An 18402-nucleotide genomic window follows, 5' to 3' on the forward strand; every position below is an offset into this window, starting at 1 on the left:
GGCCAACTGACCCCAGTGGAATCAGAGCAGACGCCATGGCCTGGCCACAGGACTCTCCCCGTGTCCTCAAGTCATCTTCCAGATGCACCACCAGACCAGCAGGGAGCAGGACTGCTTCGTCCCCAGATGAGGGAAATTAGTCAAGATACTCTAAAATTAGGGGATCCATGAAAGGGCCTGCTGCAAATACAGGGCAAGGCAGAATGGTCATCCAGGTAGAGGGCCCGCCATCCAGGGGTGAAGCCGGCAGTCCTCAAGTGAGTCCAGGGACCCCGGTGTTCCCAAGCCCTTTCAAGGGCTTGGGCCTACAAGGACACGATTATTTTCACAATTCTACTACAATATGACCCCTACATTCATGATCAGTCTCTCAGGGGCTATATGAAGCGTGGCACTTGGCAAATAGAATGCAAGAGCAGATTCGAGAATCCAGCTGTCCTCCATGTTGCTGACATGAAGAAACCTGCAAACATGTGAAACAATGCACCCTTCTCGTTGACTTTGTTGATTAGAAAGTTGCTGTTGTTTTTAATAAAAATGTCATTTATGTTTAACATGTTCATTTGTTTATTGTTCACTTTACATGTACAGCCCACATATTTTAAGTTTTCTCAGTTGTAATTTCCAATACTGTAAATATTAGTAGATAATATTCACGTAAACAGCAGCTCTCCGCAGTCCTTAGTAACTTTTGAGTGTGTGCAGGGTGTGAGACTGAACCTGAGAACCCATGGCTGGTTCATGCTGCTGCTGTCAGGCTGGGGACTGTGAGGATCCGAGGCCTCAGAGGAGGCTTCATTTCCCCTAAAGACTGGTCTTTGCCCTGGAGGCCGGCCCCGTGACATCTGAATACCGGAGTCTCGGGCCTCCCAGCAGGCCTGGCTGCGCTGGGAGCTGTGCCCGCAGCTCTCGCCCAGGAGAGGCCTTGACTGCAGCTCGTCATCACGTCACTGCGTGAAGGCAACGGCAACTGTGATGCCAAAGTAGGGGTCTTAGAAAGGCCAGAGCTGCCCGCAGGAGCTGCTCTGAACTCTAGTTCTTGGTGGCATCGGGAGCGGGAAGGAAGATTTCCAGTGGAAGGTTACAAGATACAAGCATGGTAGCCAGCCAAGAAGAGCAGCACTGGGCTTGCCTTTGTTTTTTGTTTTCTGACATCAAGGGAAAGGTACCTACCCAGCGCAGAGCCTGCAACAGGAAGGCTTTCAAGCGGTCGCTCCCCCAGATCAAATCCTTCTTCAGTTTCTCATAATCCAGGGAGGGCAGCAACGGGACATCCTTCAGTTTCCTACTCAGCGTCACAAGTTCAAAGACAAAAACAAGCGGGAAAGGACAGGTTCATGATACCTCCTGACCATCCACACACCTGCTCCGGACCCGATCAGCCAGAGGGACTAGCAGTGGCCCCGCTGCCCCCCTCCAGACTCAGCCAGCTCAGCTTGGCCAGTACTGTTAGATGGACCAAGGTTTTGTGTTATGGTTTCTCTAAAATGAAGAGCCTCTGCCTGAATAGGCTTAGAAGCCACTGCCTTTGCCTTAGGCCTGTGGTGGGGAGAAGTCACCCTGGAGGCTCCTAAATTTTCCATCCAAGTTCTATTCAAAATTCCTGGCAAAGCCCTCAGACTATTAGCACCAGCAGTCCCTGAGGGGTCTATCTGCACACCCAAAGCCACTGTCCCTCTCAAGCCTGGCGAATGAGTACCATAGAACAGGGGCCAGGAAGCAACTGGTAAGGGAGCAGGGGCCAGATGGACCACTGTGGAGGTGGAGGACTGGGAGCGAGGGGCTGGGACACACAGTGAGAGGGACAGTTTGCTAAGCCTGCCCAGAGGACCCCAAGTTTAAAGACCCCAGGGAAGCCAGGGGTCTGATTAGATCTCTAATTAAAGATCTGCCCAGCTTGGACAAACCTAAGACCTGTCCCCGCTTAGCCAACAACAGAAGGAACCAGTCCCTTCAGACTCCTTGTCCCTAAAATAAGTATCTCCACATTTTGGTTTATTGAACAAAAGGTTAGAGAGCAGGGAAAATAAAGAGAACCGAATGAGGCCTGTGGTCTAGGTGCCAAACAACTTCCTCCTGTTGACCAGACACAGTCACCACTAGGGAAGTGGGGGGGCCTCAGTTTCTGTGAATCTGTAATTAATTCAAAATAAAAACCTAAGCCAGGGTTGGTGGTACATGCCTGTAATCCCAGCAGCTTGGGAGGCTGAGGCAGGAGGATCACAGGTTCAAAGCCAGCCTCAGCAACACAGCAAGGCCCTAGGCAACTTAGCAAGACCCTGTCTCAAAATAAAAAATAAAAAGGGCTGGGATGTGACTCAGTGGTTCAATCCCTGGCACCAAATAAATAAATAAATAAATACCAAAAAGGAAAAAAGAAAAATATCTCCAGTATCAAGGGGGAAAAGGAGACACACAGAGTTTGGTGACAACAGGGAAGATGCAGGGCTTCCCTTGTTCTGAGGGCGGAGGGGAATCAGTTCCAGGAGGAGGGAGTCCGGGCATGCTGGCTTCCTGTAATGAACTCGTGTTACTTACACAATGAAAAATGACATGCCAGCTTTTTCAGGATTAGCTTTTACTGGACAAAATGAGACTCTTGTAGAGGTTCCATGGAAAGGGCCAGAAGAGAAGGCAAGAGCTGAGCTCTCAGTGAGCAGCTGCGGGCGGAGCGCCCCTCTTCGGCACCCAGCAGGAAGCCCACAGAGTGCGCCGTGGCTGCCTCGATGCTGTTTTTGGAGGCACATACTATTTTGAATTTAAAAATCAACAGAGCTAACTTTGAAATTTCCAATTGTAAATCACTAGGTCAGGATTTTTCAAAATTGTCAAGGCCATGAAAGACAGAGGAACGCCTCAAATTCAAGGAAACTAAGAAGACACTCTGGCAGCATGAGGTTCTGGCTCCAACCCTGGCCCAGGGAAGACACGGGGGAGCAACGGTACCTGCCAATGAGCCTGCAGACCTGGTGGGAGCTGCCTCAGTGCCCACTGCTGGGTGTCTATTAAAGCTACTGTGAATTCCAGTTTGACATCTAGCTGTCCTCATTAATAAGATTTCCCAAGAGCGATTACTTACACGGGTGCCAAGGAGGCTCGCAACATGGTTGAGGCCTGAGGGGAAGGGGACGGGAGAAGAGAGACCATGTTAAGCACCGACAGCAACAGCTCTGACTCAGACCCTGTCAACAGTACACAGCCAACACGCCTGCTGCGTTCTCCAGCCACAGTCACACATGACTTAAAAATCAGCCCACACCACTGCTGAGAGCTGCCCGCCCCAAGCCCCTGGCTAAGGTAAATGCTGCAGTGGGTCCACCCAGACCCCAGAGGCCATAAAGCTGCCCAAAGACATCGTGAAGAATAAAAGCAAAGTGGGTTACTGGATGTTCTTAGTTTATTCTCTCTCACGATTTTCTCTTTAAGTACAAAAACAACACATGTACTGTGTGTCATTTCCCAGTCCTGAAAGAATCTGGCTTGGGACCCATGGAATAAGTCGCCCCCTCCCCGCCTCCATGGTCTGCCAGATGCAGGTCCACCCTGAGATCCGCTCTGGCCCTTGAGCAGCGTGCTGCTCACCAGGATCCACTGAGGACGCAGGATCTCAGGAGCACAGTGTGTCACAAAGCCTTCCAGGAAACCCAGGCACCAGAAGTTTTAAACCCTGATTCTTGCGATCAGATCAGAAAGGTTTCAGACATGTTGTTCAGAGTGACAGGGATGGGTTTATTAGAAGGGCTAGGAAAAGGGAAAGGGGGCTCTCTCCAGGCAGAGAGTGGGTCCTCTCCCGCCCTCCAGCTTCTTGTTTTGTTTTTGGCACTGAGGATCAAACTCTGGGGTCCTTGGCCACGGAGCCACACCCTCAGCCCTTTTTGTATTTTGTATTTTATTTAGAGACAGGGTCTCACTGAGTTTCTTAGTGCCTCGACGTTGCTGAGGCTGGCTTTGAACTCACGATCCTCCTGTCTCAGCTCCCAAGCCCCTGGGATTACAGGCACCTGCCTCTGCACCCGGCCTGCCCTCCAGTTTTATTGGGGGTCCCAGGGAAGTTTCCAGAGAGCCCTGCCCAGGTCCACCTCTTGATTTTTGACTCACAACAGGATGATATCAAAGTTCCAAGTCCCCACTGCCATGACTTTGGCCTGGGCCACCAGTTCTAACTGGAACCTGTTCTTCAGATGTTCCGGGTAAGAGAAATTAATTCTTATCTCCCTGAGTTCGGGATCTGGTCTGTGTAAGGGTCACAGAAGTTCCCGCTTCAGGGTAACTGTGTTCTTATCAGCATTTCAAGGCCTACGTTTCTCCTGCAGACACCAGGTAGTGCTGAGGAATGTGACATATCCTGTGGATCATATCTTGTGGACTTAGGTCAGGCAGGGCTTCAGGTAAACAGTTTCTCAAAAGTGAAATGGAGTCAGCACAGCGGGCCCAGTCTCTGGAACCATACCCCAACCTCAAGTTCCTACCACTTGCACCTGACCGTCCCCTATCATGCAGACCTCTGGAACAAGCACCTGCATCTCAGCCGGGCCCCTGGGGACTTGTCTGCACTTTGAGCATCTGACTCTGGTCCATAAGTCATGCATTGCTAAGCCAGCAACGCCCTGCTCTGGTGACAGCCCCATTATGGGAGTCCACACCAGGGAGGGCAAGTCCTCTTCCCGTCCTTCATTTTCCACACTTTTGGCTCATCTCGGATATTCATCTACTGAATTAGCTTTGGAGAGGAACCAAAGTGTTTTCTTGTTCATGGGTTTGTTTGAAAGAAAATGGAATTTCCACCCGCCGTGGAGCCTTTCCCAAGGGGCAGGCCGTGGTCCTTATTCTCTCTGTGTCCCCACGGCTCTTGAACAGGACACCAGTCATTTTTAACCACACTGAACTGTGATTATTTCACAAATATTTGTGTCTTTATCCTTCGGCAGACAATAAATTCTGTAAGGACTGGAAATATGTCACCCTCCTGTCCTCAGCATCTGCTACAGTGCCTAGGCGGACGGAGTCACTGATTCAACATCTGTTGAAATGAAGGAAGACGGACCCCCAAGAGGCCTACTCCAGGGTCCTCCAGTGCCTAGGAAGAGGCCCTGGTGACAACGACTCTGTCACTGATTGCTTCCCTCTGGCAGGTTTCCAGATGTGCAGATTCCCACCTGTGGACATCTGACCCTACTTTTCAATGGTTCGTGATTATGTATGTTCCCATATTTTTTAGCCCTTGGGTTGCATTAATTAGTAAACGGCTTATTCCTGTTACTGGCTTAGTGAAGAGTTCAGAAAATAAGTTGGAAATGGTATCTAAATTACTCATGTAATACATTAAAGAGACCAAGAAGCTGACAGTGGGTCAACTGGGTCAAATAAGGACATGGCCACACTAAAATATTAGTATAATACAGATAAAAATTAAGAATTAGAGGGGCTGGGGTTGTAGCTCAGCGGTAGAGCACTCGTCTGGCATGTGTGAGGCACTGGGTTCAATCCTCAGCACCACATAAAAATAAAATACAGATATTGTGTCCACCTATAACTAAAAAATCAATATTAAAAAAAAGAATTAGAAATGCTGGCTAATTCCTATTTTCCCAATAAAATTCAGCACTACCTTTTTTTCATAGCTATAGGAAGTTTCCATTATTTAAAAACCAACCCCTCTTTGCTAAACTCTGTCGATCAATTTGCCTCATGAAGAAAGTAGTTGACAAGTAGGAATAACGGCCCCTCAGGAGTGGAAACAACAGGTAAGTGAAACCCCACTGGGACTTCAGCATCGAATCAAGGAAAGAAGAAAGTTGCGGAAAAAGGGCTCCGCACTCCGCCCAGGAGAGAGTGGGAGGCCACAGTGTTTCATGCATTCAGCAAGCACCTACTGATTACACCATCTGCCAGGTCACTGCTAGGTCCTTGGTCACACAGGGTTGAACAAATCAAGTGCCTTTCTCAAGAACTCCTGATCCAGTGGGGGGACACATGGCCAAACAACTCCCCTTGCCTCAGAGTCCTCACCTGCAAGATGGCGGTACTCACAGTGCCGACCTCACGGGTCTGTTTTGAAGATTGAGTGAGTTAATTCTGGCCTGCTCCGTCTCCACCCCCAGCCCCCACAGATCAGGTCCCTGTGGTTCTGTGGTGAATTTCCCTCACACCCAGGATTTTCTCTCCAATCCCCACACCGGGACTTCCTCAGGCACCGCCTCTCTTCTGAGCACAGACGGCCATGGTAGAGGTCCTTGACCACCAGTGGGCATCTCATGGGCATCAGCTAATTTCCTGCACTGTTGTGGAGATGAAGCACCTGTCCTAGGCCAAGAGTCCAACCAGAAGTCGGGTCCCAGAGCCCACGCCGGCTCGGCCCACTCCCCCGCCAGGCTCTTCCTCCAGCCCTCCTGTCCTGCTTGGCCAAGGGGAGCTTTATCAAAGCCACCTCACCCCCATCTCCTCAGTCTCACCTCTGGCACAGCTCTGTCCCATCCTGTAGTCTCCTTCTTCATCCTTCAAACTCAGTTCCAGCCATTGTGCTCAGTGAGATGGTTCCCACCACTGCCCTCTACCTCACTTCCTGGAGCTCTGACAAACACGGATTTTTTTTTTTTTAATATTTATTTTTCAGTTTTCGGTGGACACAACATCTTTATTTTATGTGGTGCTGAGGATGGAACCCAGCGCCCTGCGCATGCCAGGCAAGCGCGTTACCACTTAAGCCACATCCCAGCCCAAACACCAAATTTTTTGCCTGGTACTGCTGTGTTCTCTACAGAGCGTAAGGAACGTTTTCCATGAGAAGTGTGCTCCATGTTTCTACTTTCCCTCCAGTGGTCCTCAACAGGGAGTCACCTTGTCCCAGGGGACATTTGGCAACATGGGGAAACATCTTTTGGTTGCCCAAACTAGGTGCTATTGGCATCCCCTGGGTAGAGGCAGGAGGTGCTATTACCCTCCCATCCACACACAGAACAACCCAGTGCTGGAGTCCAAAAGCCCTGCTCTAGACAAGGGCTTTTTGTTTTGTTAACAAAGCAGACACTCAGATCTCTTCTGAAATGAATTGAGTTACTCAAGGATTTGCAATCATATTTATGATACGTATGAGGTGTCCACCTAGAAAGGCCAGATAGGACCACATGTGGGTAGGGGCCACAGGGACAGCAGAGCAAGTCAGCACAGCCACCCTCCCCAGCCCAATGACACTGAACTCCTCCCTCTGACACAGTTGCTCCAGTTGGTAGTAAGTACAGAATTCTAATTTAAATGACAAACTTGAATTGACCTAGACATTGACCCCTGGGCATGAACTTGCTTAATGATGGGGTACACAGCAGGCCATAGCTTCTGCGTCCTCCTCCTGGGTAGAAGTCTTAATAAACACAAAAGCACTGAGGAGGCTTCTCTGAGGTTCTGTGGACCACTCTTCACTGTGTGTTGGATTTCTAGAAGTCCTACATACGCAGGTTCTTGAGCGGAATGTGACAAGAGCCTCTGTTGGCTGCACTCAGGAGTCACTGCCACCAACTGTGAGCACTGCAGTATTTGCACAGTGTGGGGACAGTTCCAACAGGTAGGCAGCAGCCCCAGCAGGAGAAAGGTGACAAATCCAAACATCAGCAACCACAGAATAATTCCCTAATGGAGCTCACAACAGGTTCTTAATGCAGGAGGAACAAGTTTCAGAGAGAACTCCCTTGCTGAGAGGTAGGTTCTGGGTCCCGACTCCAGGCCAGGTGGCTCTTTATGATCTCTAGGTTTTTATGCTGAGAGCGCAGAGAATGGCCACTGTGGCCAGTGCACCCCTCTAGGAAGCCTGGCAGGAATGTTGGGGCAACCTTTTCAGGGCCCAGGTGTCAAACAGCGGGTAAGTAATGTGTTAATGCATCAGCTATTCCCTGAGCACCTTCACTGAACCACTTCAGAGCAAGGCTCTTGGAACCGTGGGCCTGGGAGACAAACATCCCTAAGCCAAGGTAAAATGGTAGTGTAACAGGGGTCCAAGTTATGCTTACACAGCTCTTGCTGCTGTGCCACTGCAACTTATTTTTAAAATGGACACATTTCTTTCTCTTCCTCTCTCTCTCCTCCTCCCTAATCTCAGGGGAATCAGGATTACTTTCTTCCCCATTTTAGGCAGAGTATCTGTCCTTCAGTGTGCACCCACCATAGAAACCAGGTAATCCAGACTTTGGGGATGGCACCTCAAGATCTCAGAAATGATTCTCTCCCAAATTAACAAATGATTTACAACTCCAACAGAGGACATGTGGGGGTAGCTTTTGAATCACCTCTTTAAAAATCCCCAGTTCCCCTTGATGGGCACAATCACAGCTTCTGGGATAGGAGTTCCCAAGTATGTAGTTGGTACAGCAGGAGCTTTGAGATGTTAGGAAGGTGCCTTTAAGCCAGGAGAGCACCTTGTAGAACTGAGCAAACGCAACAGCACCAAGACTGGGGAAGAGGGAGGAAGCTCTTTCGGGTCCTGGTGAACAAATGAACACAGGGCGAAGAGGGGAAAGGCCCTGGGCAATTCCCAAATGCTCCCTAGAGTTGTTCACTGAGACAGATAACACAGGAGCCCAGTTTGGAGACAGACTGTGGCAATCCTGTCAGACTGGAGGAGCCCGGAATTTGCAGATGGCCGATCACAACTCTACCAAGTGTCACCAGGTTAGTTCAGGGGTGGGACAGGCACTGGAGTGTGAGGTACAGAGGGAGGGGAGCTCAGTGGGTGACTCCAAACCCACAGGGCCCTGGACTAGAGAGTCTGCCTACGGTGATGGGCCAAGGGCAGGTGTCTGCCCCAACCTAGAAGGTCACAGAAGGGAGGGCAGGGCTGCTGATGCTGAGCTTCAAGGCAGAGCGACGGCCACATGCTGGCAGACTCCAGGAACAGTCTTCCTTGGCTGAGCAAAGACAGCGATGCTCCTGGACACAAGGCCATATGAAAAAGGGTGACCACCACCACTGCCTCAGGCCCAATAGGGTTTCCCTGTAACAGAGGGTAGGTGTGGAAGTAGATGGTTTCTGAGAGCCACACCTCTGGGGCCTGTCAGAGATATACTTCCTGCCATCACCTGGAAGTATTTACTTCTAGTGGGGCCTCACCTGGAATTGTTGAAGAAGGGAGGGTTAATTCCCAGAAGGCCATTTCTCCAAATGAGGATGCATTTAATTGGAAATCTCCCATCTCATGAATGCATAAACCCAGGGCTGCCACTAGGGGGGCCTTAGGACTCACCCAAGGGCTGTGACGCAGATTTCCACCCTGAGGGTCAGTCCAAACTCTCTCAGGACCAGCTGCCCTCTGCCTATTCCTGCCACTGGCCTTTCTGGACCCAGACTGTGGCAATCCTGTCAGGTGGGAAAGGACCTCCCCCCCCCAGCAGACTTGTCCTTGAATCTCTGAATTCACCGTATGCCTGGGAGGACAGGAGACACAGAAGGGAAAGAAAGACAGGTCAAGGGCTTTCAATGCTGCAGCAGTACAAAGACACAGCTGCATCGTTAACAGCAGCCAGGGGCTGAAAAGCCAGCACCAGAGAAAAGAATGGCTGACTGCACCGTGTTCGCATGAAGCTCTAAAAGGGAAACGTGCATACACCCTAGGGACACAGGAGACTCTTGAAAGTGTGTCAGGTTAAAGAAAATTTGTATAACAATAAATATACTGAAGCCTTAATATATAACCCTAATTATACATCTAATACATTTACCGGAAAGGTTTACGGAGTGCGTAGGCAGCAGGGTCAGCTGAGGGAGGGGCTGAGGTGCAGGGTGAGTGGAGGAGGAAGGGTTTGTGTGCTGCTCCTTTTACTGGTGAGCTGATGTTTTTCAGTGAACATACTTGCAGAGCCCTAACCCTACACCTTGGTCTAGGGTTGACTTTCAACAGATCATAGCAAAGGAGCTGCTCAGCTGTGTATGAAACATGAAGCCTGACCCAGTAGTGGGTCAGCCAGGGATCTCTAGCGACAGGCTCCCCTCAAATGCATGCTGCATTGCGTGACTTGTGTAATCTTACAATTACAGTTAAGTGCTGCTTAATGATGGGGATACGTTCTTTTTCCCCCCATTATTGGGAGTTGTACCCAGGGGCACTTAACCACTGAGCCACGTCCCAGCCCTTTTTATTTTATTTTTTGAGACAGGGTCTCACTCAGTTCCTTAGGGCCTAAGTTGCCCAGGCTGGCCTCACACTGGCCATCCTCTGCCTCAGCCTCCTGAGTCACTGGAATTACAGGTGTGGCTACTACACTGCCTAACGGGGATAGCTTCTGAAAGGTGTCGTTACATGATCTGTCATCCTGCAAATATCATAGTGTCCTTACACAATCTACGATGGCTAAGATGTCACCAGGTGACATGCAGTCTGTTGTTGGCAGCTGTCCTTCCTGAGTAGTCTTTGGAGCTTCCTGGTTTCCTTATCTCTGGTGCGCTAAGGAAGAAGGCTTACTTCTTCTCACTAGATTGCTGAGGACATGAACTCTGGCTCCTTGCAGCCCAGTTTTTAAGCCTGATAAGGTGAAGGACAGACATACCTGAGGTGGGGCAATGGCCTGCAGGGCTGAACTCCAGGGAGAATTCTCAGCCTCCAGAAAATGAATCCCAGCAACAGTCATCATTCCGGGAGTACCCGGATTCACCCGCCAGCTCTGGTCATGCAGGCAGCGTCTTGGACACAGTTACCTGGGCATGAACTGGAGAAGGGCAGGAGCAACACTGCCCCCTGCTGTTTCCGTCACGGGGTGGTCATGGGGCACTCTGCCGGTGAGAGCTTTCCTCTCTCTGAGGAGAGGGCAGACTCCCTGTGTTTGTGGGACTGGGTGGATCTGGACACTCACCACCTGCTCATCCTCTCCCATCTCCCTCAGCAAGCCAGCCAGAGGGCACAGTCAGTGTGGCTCCTCCATGCTGACCCCACGTGGGAGCATGGTGGTGACAGTGGTAGCCCTGACTTGGCAGAGCTGCCCAGGACGGGGTGAGCCTGATTCTATAAATCTAGTTCAGAGAAGGAAACCCACCTCCCTACCAATCAGCTCCATGATGCCAACCCACAACAACAGAGGTGGACAGGGAAGAACAGAAGTCCTGGATTAGACAAAGCGGAAGGCTGGGAAGGGCGGGGGAAGGGAATAGGGAAGACGGAAGGAATCAGACACAAGTTTCCTGTCCTTATATATGAACACACGACCAGGCAACTCCACATCATGTACAACCACAAGAATGGGATCCTAATCAGAATAAGTTACACTCCATGTATGTAAAATATGTCAAAATACACTCTACTCACTTCTCAGAGGAGGACATACAAACAATCAACAAGTACATGAAAAAATGCTCACCATCTCTAGCAGTCAGAGAAATGCAAATCAAAACCACCCTAAGATACCATCTCACTCCAGTAAGATTGGCAGCCATTATGAAGTCAAACAACAACAAGTGCTGGCGAGGATGTGGGGAAAAGGGTACACTTGTTCATTGTTGGTGGGACTGCAAATTGGTGCGGCCAATTTGGGAAGCAGTATGGAGATTCCCTGGAAAGCTGGGAATGGAACCACCATTTCACTCAGCTTTTCCCCTTCTCGTACTGTTCCCTAAAGACCTTAAAAGAGCGTACTATAGGGATACTGCTACATCGATGTTCATAGCAGCACAATTCACAATAGCTAGACTGTGGAACCAACCTAGATTCCCTTCAATAGATGAATGGATAAAAAAAAATTTGGCATTTATACACAATGGAGTATTATGCAGCACTAAAAAATGACAAAATCATGGCATTTGCAGGGAAATGGATGGCACTAGAGCAGATTATGCTAAGTGAAGCTAGCCAATCCCTAAAAAACAAATACCAAATGTCTTCTTTGATATAAAAAGAGCAACTAAGAACAGAGCAGGGAGGAAGAGCATGAGAAGAAGATTAACATTAAGCAGAGACGAGAGGTGGGAGGGAAAGGGAGAGAGAAGGGAAATTGCATGGAAATGGAAGGAGACCCTCATCGTTATACAAAATTACATATAAGAGGAAGTGAGGGGAAAGGGAAAAAAAAAACAAGGGGGAGAAATGAAGTACAGTAGATGGGGTAGAGAGAGAAGATGGGAGGGGAGGGGAGGGGAGAGGGGATAGTAGAGGATAGAAAAGGCAGCAGAATACAACAGACACTAGTATGGCAATATGTAAAAACGTGGATGTGTAACCGATGTGATTCTGCAATCTGTATACGGGGTAAAAATGGGAGTTCATAACCCACTTGAATCAAATGTATGAAATATGATATGTCAAGAGCTTTGTAATGTTTTGAACAACTAATAAAAAAATTGTAATAAATACTAATAAATACTGTCATGTATATCTAAAAAGACAACAACAAAAATATCAACTCCACGTTCTCCCACAGAACCCTGTCCGTAGTGAGGGCGACACTTTGCCCTCACTCTTCCACCTTGTTTCTCAGTGGTTCAGAACTCAGTGGAGGATACAGGGGGCTTTCTCCCGGGCCCTTCTGAACTTTCAGAATTAAAGTGAGCTGGAGAGGCCTGGGCCCACGGTAACAGCCAGACCTGAGGACCAGCCAGACACAGTAAGCCAACAGGCACCGCAGGTTCCCACGGGCTTGGCATTGCCTTTACAGAACGCCATCTGCTGGAACACACCAGTGTGACAGGGCATCTGAGGAGCAGACCTGGGGCCACTCTACAAAGGAGGCCAATATGTGCCCACTTATTTTTGCTGAAATTGATGGCAGCCTGCTTGACCCTAAAATGTTTATCGCCTTAAAAAATAAAAAAGTAACGTTCCTCTCCTTCCAAATCCTAAATCCTACCAGTTCAGTCACTGCACACCCCATCTAAACTGCTAAGGAGCCCTGAGAACTCAATGTCACCTGACCCTGTGCTACCGGGGCAGGGGCAGCACCATAAAGGGTGCGACTGGCTCCACTGGCAAAATGGAAAACGGACAGACTGGACAGGAGGCCACGTGGACGTTAACCTACTGAAGTTCATAATTATGTGGCTGTTTTCTTTCTATGAGGTACTGGGGATTGGACCCAGGGTCTCATGTGTGCTAGGCAAATGTTCTACCTCTGAGCTACACCTCCCGTCCCCTAAGAGAATATTCTTAATCTTAAGAGATAACACTAACCTTATAAACATACACAACTCTTAAGTAGCTGTTAAAAAATAAATTTAAAAAACTCTTAAGTATTTTGCAGTAAAGGGTCATAATATATGCAATCGATCCTTCAATGGTTCAGAAAACAGATTTTACGTGTATGTATAGAAAAAGAGAAAGCAAATAAACAGGTAATGCTAACAGTTGATGATAGATAAAGGGTATACCAATCTCCTTTGTGCTACTTTTATAACTGTCCTGTAAATCTGCAATTATTCCAAGCAAAAGTTAAAGGAAAAGAAAGAATCCCTGACTTAGACCATAAAAACCCCAAAGGGCAATTCTTTTAAAAAAGAGAACGAGGCTTCCTTCCTTCTTTTCTGACTGATACCCAGGCCTTGGAGGCCTGGAGCAGCGGCCCCAGCAGATCACAACATGCCTCTCCACTCCAGCCCCAGAGACTGCATTCACTTTCCTCTTGTGGGGCTGGGGCTGTAGCTCAGTGGGAGGGCACTTGCCTGGCATGTGTGAAGCCCTGGGTTCAATCACAAGGACAGCCAAAAAAAAAGAAGAAAAAAATCAAAGACAGTTTTCCTTTTGAGAGTTTTTAGGCCTCCAGATCCAGCTGCTATTCAGCCTCTTGAACGAGATTTTCTCATGCACATTCATTTTCTTTAGCTACATTCATTTTAAATTTGAGGGACAGAGCAGGGGTGCTCTGCCACAGGCAGAGAGCCTCACCGTCCCAGGCCTCGTGAAGTCCACGCTGTGCGCCAGGCTCTGCCGCATCTGGTTACTGAAGAGGCGGATGCAGACACTCTGCAGGTACTCCGGGGTGATCTGCGAAGAAGACACAGGGACATGTGGTGAAAGGCACACAACCCACCCCAGGGACAGTAGGAGGCTGCTGTCCCCCAACAGCCTCTGTAAGGCACAGTGATGAAATGGATGAGCTAGAAAAAGAATCATTTGGCTTTAACTTTGGAGCTCTTGAGAAGAATTAATGCACTAACTTGACAGAAAAAGCCGCTAATATATCCTGAGGTGTGATCAAAGGACATCACGCTTCAAACATGTAGTCTTACCTGCTATAGTCCCACTGCCTTGGAAAATAGATTTTAAGCCATTTTTGTAAATTCAAGAAATAAAGTCACTGGGTGGCCATCATGTGGTGGAGAGAGGACCAGGCTGCAAACCCGAAGGCCTGGGCGCTAGAGAGAAGCAGCCGCCTGCCCCTTGCACTCCTGACCTGAGATGAATCAGGTTTACCTGTAGGGTCACAGCGAGGGACAAACAGGGTCACACAGTGATGGCTGGATACATGCTGAGTGATGACAGAGACGTGAGTAACAGTCAGGGGCCTGGCAACATGAGGCTGAACTGCGTCACCCTTAGGGCTGCTGTTCCACAGTGTTCTTCAGTATGCCTTCACCTCGCTCATACCCTTATAAGTCAGGATGGGTATGTGACATCGAAGGTGGTGATCTCTGCATTTTTTCCTTTCATCTTTTCACAAAAATAATACATGCTTATTTAAAATGTGTGAGTCCCCCACTTTCTTCCAAATCACAGCCTTCCCCCACAAACCAATCCTTAGGGGCAATTAAAAATTCTGCAGCCTTACAAACTTGTCTCTGCCTCAGTCAGAGGGGAACCTCCTTTTGCACAGCTTCATATTTCCTTTGTGCTGAAACTTCCACATGGTATTGGAACTGGCTTCTATTCCTGCCCCTCGCTCTCTCATCTCCACGGAGGAGGGGAGCCTAACTGGAGAGCTGGGAAGACCTGAGAACACCGGCCCAGACCTTCTCTCGCCTGCTGGGGCTCCTGCCTATACCACTGGAAACTTCTGGGCTGCTCTGTCCATACTATGGCAAATGTCTGATCATTCCTGGACACACAACAACATAAGGAATCACAGATCACTCAGAGAAAGAGCCCCACTGAAGGCTAACCTCCTACATCATCCTGAGTGCACTGCCAATGGATTCCTACAGTCTTAAAACGTAAACATTCCCTTTTTCACATATGTGCATACAAGTGAACTGAAATAGTACAAGAGAAGTTCAAAAAGGAAATGAGTTGAAAGAGCTGTGGTGGAGGAGGCTTCCTACACAGATCCTCTGAATCCCGTCTTTTCCAAAGCTGAATTCCTGATACCCTCACGCCTGCTCCCCACCCAAGGCCTCCCTGTCTCAGCTGGTGGCAACACCATCTTTCCAGTTGTAAACGGTCGCGCTTGACTGCACCCCCTTCCTCCCAGGTCCAGTTCAGCACCATCTCATCCCACATCTGGACAAGCACTTCTTCCACCTCAACCACATCCTCCTTCCAATGACTGCAACTGCCTCTGTGCTGCTCCTCCCAGTCTCCCTGCAGCACCTGTGGACGGTTCTGAGTGGCCAGGTGACTCTGCCACATCTGTCAGACCTCTCCACTTCAGCATTCTTCTACTCGGCTTCCTCAGGGTGAAGGGTGAGCCTTCTGATGGCCCCCAAGGGGCCAGCCCTGTCTTGCAACTTCTCCTCCTGCTTGCCCCCACCCCAGCCTGCCCTGGGCCCTGCTGGCCCCTCTGGCCCCAGCTCCGCTCCTTACACACTGAGGCACAGGCCACGCTGTGCACTGGCTGAGGCTTTGGCCTGGAACTATCTTCTCCCCACACTGTATGCTATTCCCTTGCCTCTTCAGCATCCCTCAGCAATGAAGCTCGGTCTACTGCACCCTATCCAAACTCGCAGAGTCCCCAACTCTGATCCCTTCATCTGGCCTCCCTTTGCACCCTAGAGCTGTCCTCCTCTAGCCCAGGTTCTTATCTATTCTGCTTAGGTTTGCTGTTCGCCATCTGCACTCCCCTTACTGCAGTGCCTGCTCCCTGAGGGTGGGGTCTCTGCTTTGCAGAGGGATGCATTCCAAATTCCTAAAATAGAGGCTGGCGTACAGGATGTATTTAACAAATCTTTTTCAAACAAATAAAACATATTTTAAAAGTTCAATTCCATATGTAAGGACTATAACATATATTTAAATCATGAGATAATATTTCTAACTATCAAATTTGCAAAACATAAAAATTTTAATAATAATATCCAGGGTTAGCAAGCATTTTTTTTTTTAATAAAGAAACGGAATCAAGTGGAATCGCTGGAATCAAGTCAGCTTAACCTTCTTGAAGGATCTTTTTTTTTTTTTTAAACTTTTATACTTTTTTTTTTTAATATTTATTTATTTATTTATTTTTTTTTTAAAGAGAGAGTGAGAGATGGGGAGAGAGAGAGAGAGAGAGAGAGAGAGAGAGAGAGAGAGAGAGAGAGAAGTTTTTTTTTTATTATTTATTTTTTTTTTAGTTATTGGCGGACACAACATCTTTGTTTGTATGTGGTGCTGAGGATCGAACCCGGGCCGCACGCGTGCCAGGCGAGCGCGCTACCGCTTGAGCCACATCCCCAGCCCCTTGAAGGATCTTTTTTGAGGGGGTACTGGGGTTTGAACTCAGGGACACTCAACCACTGAGTCATATCTCCAGCCCTATTTTGTATTTTATTTAGGGTCAGGCAAAGTGACAAGGGATCTCTCCATTGTTTCTTATAACTGCACTATGAACCTATAATTACTTCAATTTTTAAAAAAACTTATTTTCCACAAGGAGATTTTATTGTACTTCCTAATTTTTTAAAAGTGAAATACTAAAGTCATTCCCATTATAGTCAGGGAGAAAATGAAGATGCCCATGACATCATTCAACAATGTCCTACAGGCCTTAGCCAACACTACTAAAGAAAAGAAAGATACTGAAACAAAGTAAAATAAAATTAAAATCTCATTATTTGAAGATAGAGAATCAACTGAAAAACCTAAGCAAGTAATAGGTTCAGAAAGGTAGGTAAATGTATACAAATCAACATGTGAAAATCAACTGCTTTTCACTATACCAACAAGGCAAGAGCATTTTTCCCACACATTTTTTTTCTGTTGCCAATTTATCCTTATAACATTAAGAATTAGGGACAGAGGTTGGTGGCACATGCCTGTAATGCCAGCAACTCAGGAGGATCCCAAGTTCAAGGCCAGCCTGGACATCTTATTAAGACCCTGTCTCAAAATAAAAAATAAAAAGAAATGGGAATGTTACCTCAGTGGTGGAGCACCCCTGAATTCAACCCCCAGTGCTGCAAAAGCAAAAATAAACAAACCAAAAAATAAATAAATAAATAAATAAATAAGCTAGGGGGCTGGGGTGGTGGCTCAGTGGTAGAGCGCTTGCCTAACGTGTGAGGGCACTGAGTTCAATCTTCAGCAACACATTAAAAAAATTAATTAATTAATTAAATGTATTGTGTCCATCTACAACTAAAAAAAATTTTAAAAAAGAATAAGTTAGATAAAGATATGATAAATAATGTGTTAGGAAAATGGGTAAAATACTACAAACAGCATGATGAAGCCATGTGAAGCATCAGCACAGCTCCTGTCCGTGTGAGCCTTTTTAAATAGAGGGGCAGGCTCTGCTGGTGGAGCAGTGGCCAGGGACTGCCATCCACACAGCCCATTCTCCAGACACCACTTCTCTCCAACAGAAATATACACAGGGATCTTCCTTACCATCTTGCCACTGACTGTGGCCTCCAGGGAATCCACCAGCTCGGCTGTGACTCCAATGAGGTTGTGGTAGTCGGCCTGGATCTTATTGTACCGCTTCAGGTACGTCATTGACCGACGCTCGGCTTCGACCAACTGCTGGTGGAGCTGCTGCAGCATTTCTAGGAAGAGGGGGTACATGAAAGCCACACACACAAGAACAACAACAAAACCCCACAGAACAAACTGCTTTCTTCTCCAAGGACTATCAAACCTACTTTCAGAATATTTTGCCATAATAACAGACTTGACCCTATTGTGTTTAGCACTTTACCTCTAGTTCATGCCACCTATAATTACAAAGGATTTTATAATCATTAATTTAAATTCTCTTGGTGCTGTAAGTTCAACTAAATCATCAGTGGGCTCCCAAACAAAATCTCTTCCCTTGACTGACCCCCACAAAATTTCTAGTAGTTCTTCTATTTCTAAGGAATAGAATCAACATTTCTTTCTATATTCAGCTCACAAAACAGTGGAACCAAACCTGTGTCCTTTTCTCTGTTTTTGTACTATGAGGCTATCTGGGGATATTCCTATCCACAGGATGATCCTCCATTTTAAACAAAAAGTGGAGTTGCTTGACTGATGCTTTAAGAATAAAAACCCAGGGTTGGGGTTGTGGATCAGCAGTAGAGCGCTTGTCTAGCATGGGCGAGGCC

General features: G+C 47.9%; 1 protein-coding gene across 2 annotated transcripts in view; it reads right to left on the reverse strand.

Annotated features, from left to right (window-relative positions):
- Armc9 (armadillo repeat containing 9) overlaps positions 1 to 18402 on the reverse strand; it is a 120956-nt gene that overhangs the window by 81416 nt on the left and 21138 nt on the right. For both annotated transcript variants that reach the window (XM_076865630.2, XM_076865631.2), the window contains exons 8-11: positions 17705 to 17862; positions 13847 to 13945; positions 3080 to 3114; positions 1174 to 1285 (exon numbers count right to left, since the gene is read on the reverse strand). In XM_076865630.2, the coding sequence (XP_076721745.1) occupies positions 1174 to 1285; positions 3080 to 3114; positions 13847 to 13945; positions 17705 to 17862 (404 nt within the window). The remainder of the gene's footprint in view (positions 1 to 1173; positions 1286 to 3079; positions 3115 to 13846; positions 13946 to 17704; positions 17863 to 18402) is intronic.

This window comes from Callospermophilus lateralis, chromosome 9 (genome assembly GCF_048772815.1).
Source record: "Callospermophilus lateralis isolate mCalLat2 chromosome 9, mCalLat2.hap1, whole genome shotgun sequence".
Classification (NCBI taxonomy): Eukaryota; Metazoa; Chordata; class Mammalia; order Rodentia; family Sciuridae; genus Callospermophilus; species Callospermophilus lateralis.